Here is a 3618-nt window from a genome sequence, read left to right on the forward strand (position 1 = left end):
GGATAAAGGTAAAGGTTCCCTTGCTTGAAAGCCAGTCGAATCCGACTCTAGGGTTGTGGTGCTCATCTCCATTTCAAAGCCGAAGAGCCAGCGCTGTCCGAAGACGTTTCCGTGGTCATGTGGCCGGCATGACTAAACACCAAGGCGCACGGAATGCTGTTCCCACCGAAGGGGTACCTACCGGTATTTATCTACTTGCAATTTCTTGCTTTCGAACCGCTAGGTTGGCAGGAGCTGGAACTAGAGACGGGAGCTCACTCCGTCATGCGGCACCTGGGTCTCGAACTGCTGAACTACCGACCTTCCACAGCCTGCAGTTCAGCGTCTTAACCACTTGAGCCACCGCAGCTCCTAGTAAGTAGCTACCCCTCCCCTATTTTCGTTTTAGATTATTAGTATGTAGTTTTTAGAAATGTAAATTAAAAAATCCCCTACAGGGGGCTCAAAAAAAAAAGACAATAACAATCACACAGGAAATGTATGGATCTGAGACTGTTATAGAGAATCATGGAATGTGGATTTTTCTAATTAGCTAGCATGCTCATTGGAAGGAAATGCATTACAAATTCCTGATTCTACTCTGAAATAATCTATTGTGGATCTTGAATCTGGACAAGCTTTGACTGTTTCATCCATTGGACTTTGATGTATATGAATAATGGTGTTTGTACCTGATATGGACATAGGAAATTGATGTCTTTGTGACTGTATTAACATATAACCACTATGCAGTGGGGTTGTACATTCTTGATTGAACAGAGGTTATTTTCTATACTATTATACACAGTTGTGTTGGGCTTTTTTATTCATATATTGTGCAAGTACTGGTTTGCTTGGGTTCAGTTTATTATTGAGCAACATTCATTTCCCCCAAAATGACTGCCGTTTTTAAATATAGGAATAGCCAGACTTCTTGGAAACCCTGACTAGTTGGCATAAATCTGGGTTAGGTACAACCCTAATTGTTGTTTATGAAGGAGCATGCTGTTGGTTTCTATGATGCTTAAAGGGAACATTTATTAGTACTGAGGCATCCTGGAGGTGAAACATAGCTAAAGGGGTGCCATACTTACGCTGCTAAGTCAAGAACGTGAATGGTTGGGACAAAATTTTTTCCATCACCAAAAAACGGTATTGCAGGAGTCTCACCGAGCCAAGACAGCTGGAAATAATTACAGAGGAGTTTAGAGTTGTAACATTAGTATGATTTCTGAGATGTCTGTCTCTCAAGAGGCCTGGCTCATCAGCTGAAAGAGTGAAACTAATGGCCCATTTTATAGGATCTGAATTATACAGTTCTGTAAAGTTCTGCACATACACCTGAAAAAGTACAAATAGATCTATCGTCTTCACCAACACAGCAGAAAATGTACCGTGAGGCTTTTCACTGCTTCTGTCTAATGTTATACCGTATAAAAGTTTTTGCAAAATTTAGGAGCCACGGCTTGGAACATCATAGGCCCAGTTTTTCTCCCTTTGGTAAGTTGCAAGCTGCCCATGATGACAGTAGCTCTGTTCTATGCCATACCCATCGCATTTTACATTTAAAAGGATGACAATTCAAGCCCTATTATCACAGGGGTTGGGCTTCGACCCTGGCGACCTGTGTTCAAGTTCAGCCTCTACAACAGGGTCCCTGTGTGGCATCTAGGTTTGCCAACCCCCAGGTGGCACCTGGAGATCTCCCATCCTTACAGTTGATCTGCAGATGATCAAGATCAGTTCCCCCAGGACAAAACAGCTGCTTTGGAGAATGGAATCCTGCAAAGGTCCCTCCTCCAAACTCCACCCTCCCCAGGCTCCACCCCCAAAATCTCCACCTACTTCCGAACCTAGAGCTGGCAACCCTGGGCATCATGCAGATCTTAAAATCCCCGCTTTCAGCTTTCATAAACCAAGCCAAATACAGTGTTTTCCAAAGCTTACTCCCCCCCCCCAGCTCTGCTGTTTACTTCCATTCTTCTACTTCCTGTATTGTTCTGTTAGGAAAAGAAGAACTCTGCCTGGGAACAAACCCCCCCCCCCAGGTCTTAACTCAATGGGAAATAGGTGATGAAATTTGACAATGCTTGTTGGAACCAATAATTCTGTTTTATTTCTAGCTGTCATAGGGGGTATAAAACCCTATGTCTCCCATTGTAATCTTAGGGAGAGCTGTGGGGTCCAAAACCTTATTGGATCTGCACCTCCCTCCTTTGTTGATCAATAAAGTACAAGATTTGATTCTCCTCTACAAGACTGCTTTTGTGTGTTTTCTCAAATTGGCCTGGGCAAACACAATCAGGGACAGAGGTTCTGTCTTACACTTTCACCCGCCATCACTATTTAAGACATTTGTAACTAACCATGCCAAGTGTGTGTGTCGGGAGTCTCTTCTTTTTCATCCTCCTGTTCCACTCCCTTTCTTCCTTTTCTTTAACCTACTTCTGCTACTTTTAACACAAAGTATACAAAAGCTGTCCATTACAGCTGAGAAGGAATCTTGAAAAGTGGCAAGGCAGCCACAGACTAACTGCAGCTCTCACCTCCGTTCTTTGCAAATCCAAACGTGAGCCTCAAATGCACACAGCGCCCCCTACAGGCACAACTGACACCTGCCCTCCTTCTCAGCTGCTGGGGAGGGAGCACACTGCATTCTTGTCTCTCCCACATGGGAACCATACAATAAAACCCTGGTGGCTAGGCTAATAGAATGTTGCATCCCTACTAGTGATATGTTAGAGGCTGATCCAATCAGAGGACAGCTTTCTGAACCGGAAGCCGGTCCCTATGCTCTGATCCTAGAGTTACATTCCTAGGAAAAGGACAGCCATTCAGTTTTACTGCATAACAGCTACCTTGCTGAATCAAAAAAAATCCATCAACAACAGCAGTGGATTTCCAACACAGCCAACCGCCTAAATGCTGACAAGTTTATTATGCTAAAAAAATTCTTTTTTAAAAATGCTCTTCAGCACTCTCATCTAAGGCTGCATCCACACAAAAACACGCCCCTGTCATGGGAGCAGTGGCAGCAGCATCAAGTGGCACAGCTACAGGTGGTAACAACAGGTGTTACAGGTGGTAACAGCATATCCACAACAGCATCCCCCCATTCCTATTGTCTGCTGCCCCCCTCCTTCTGCCCCCCTTCTCCCAAACACCCACTGCCCCCCTTTTTCCTGTTAACAGCTGCATAAAGTGATTTCTCTGGGACCCCTTGCAGCCCCAAACCCCAGCCCTACTGAGCTGTGCCTCAGTGAGGAAAGCGAAAATGGCCCTTTGAAGGGCTGGAGGAAGAGGAGATGTGGAGCATGGCTCTGCTCCCATGGCGGCAATGGGGGAAGCGTCCAGAGGGATGCTTCACCTGCAGCCACTCAGCAGTTTCCCTTTTATTTGCGGGGGGGGGGATGCTAGGCTTATATTTTGTCTGGAGGAAAGGGGAGAAAATGGAAGCCAGCAAATCAGGAAGAGATGAGGTTCAATGTTGTCTAGACACTGCCCCTTACTGTGGAATTTCCCTGCTCCAAGCAGCCCAAGTCACCTTAAAGAAGTAGTGCAGAATTCTTTCTTCCATTCCATATTGAACACCGGAAGCGACAACATAGGTAGCAAATCTGTTTTTGTTCTAGAGCGGGG

At 45.2% G+C, this 3618-nt stretch overlaps 1 protein-coding gene across 1 annotated transcript in view; it reads right to left on the reverse strand.

Annotated features, from left to right (window-relative positions):
* Nucleotides 1-3618, reverse strand: part of AK7 (adenylate kinase 7) — a 56342-nt gene that overhangs the window by 37084 nt on the left and 15640 nt on the right. Inside the window, exons 6-7 of the mRNA XM_015413851.1 lie at nt 3524-3607; nt 1074-1162 (exon numbers count right to left, since the gene is read on the reverse strand). Coding sequence (XP_015269337.1) covers nt 1074-1162; nt 3524-3607 — 173 coding nt within the window. The remainder of the gene's footprint in view (nt 1-1073; nt 1163-3523; nt 3608-3618) is intronic.

Source organism: Gekko japonicus, unplaced genomic scaffold (assembly GCF_001447785.1).
Source record: "Gekko japonicus isolate JY-2015 unplaced genomic scaffold, Gekko_japonicus_V1.1 scaffold1041, whole genome shotgun sequence".
Taxonomy (NCBI): Eukaryota; Metazoa; Chordata; class Lepidosauria; order Squamata; family Gekkonidae; genus Gekko; species Gekko japonicus.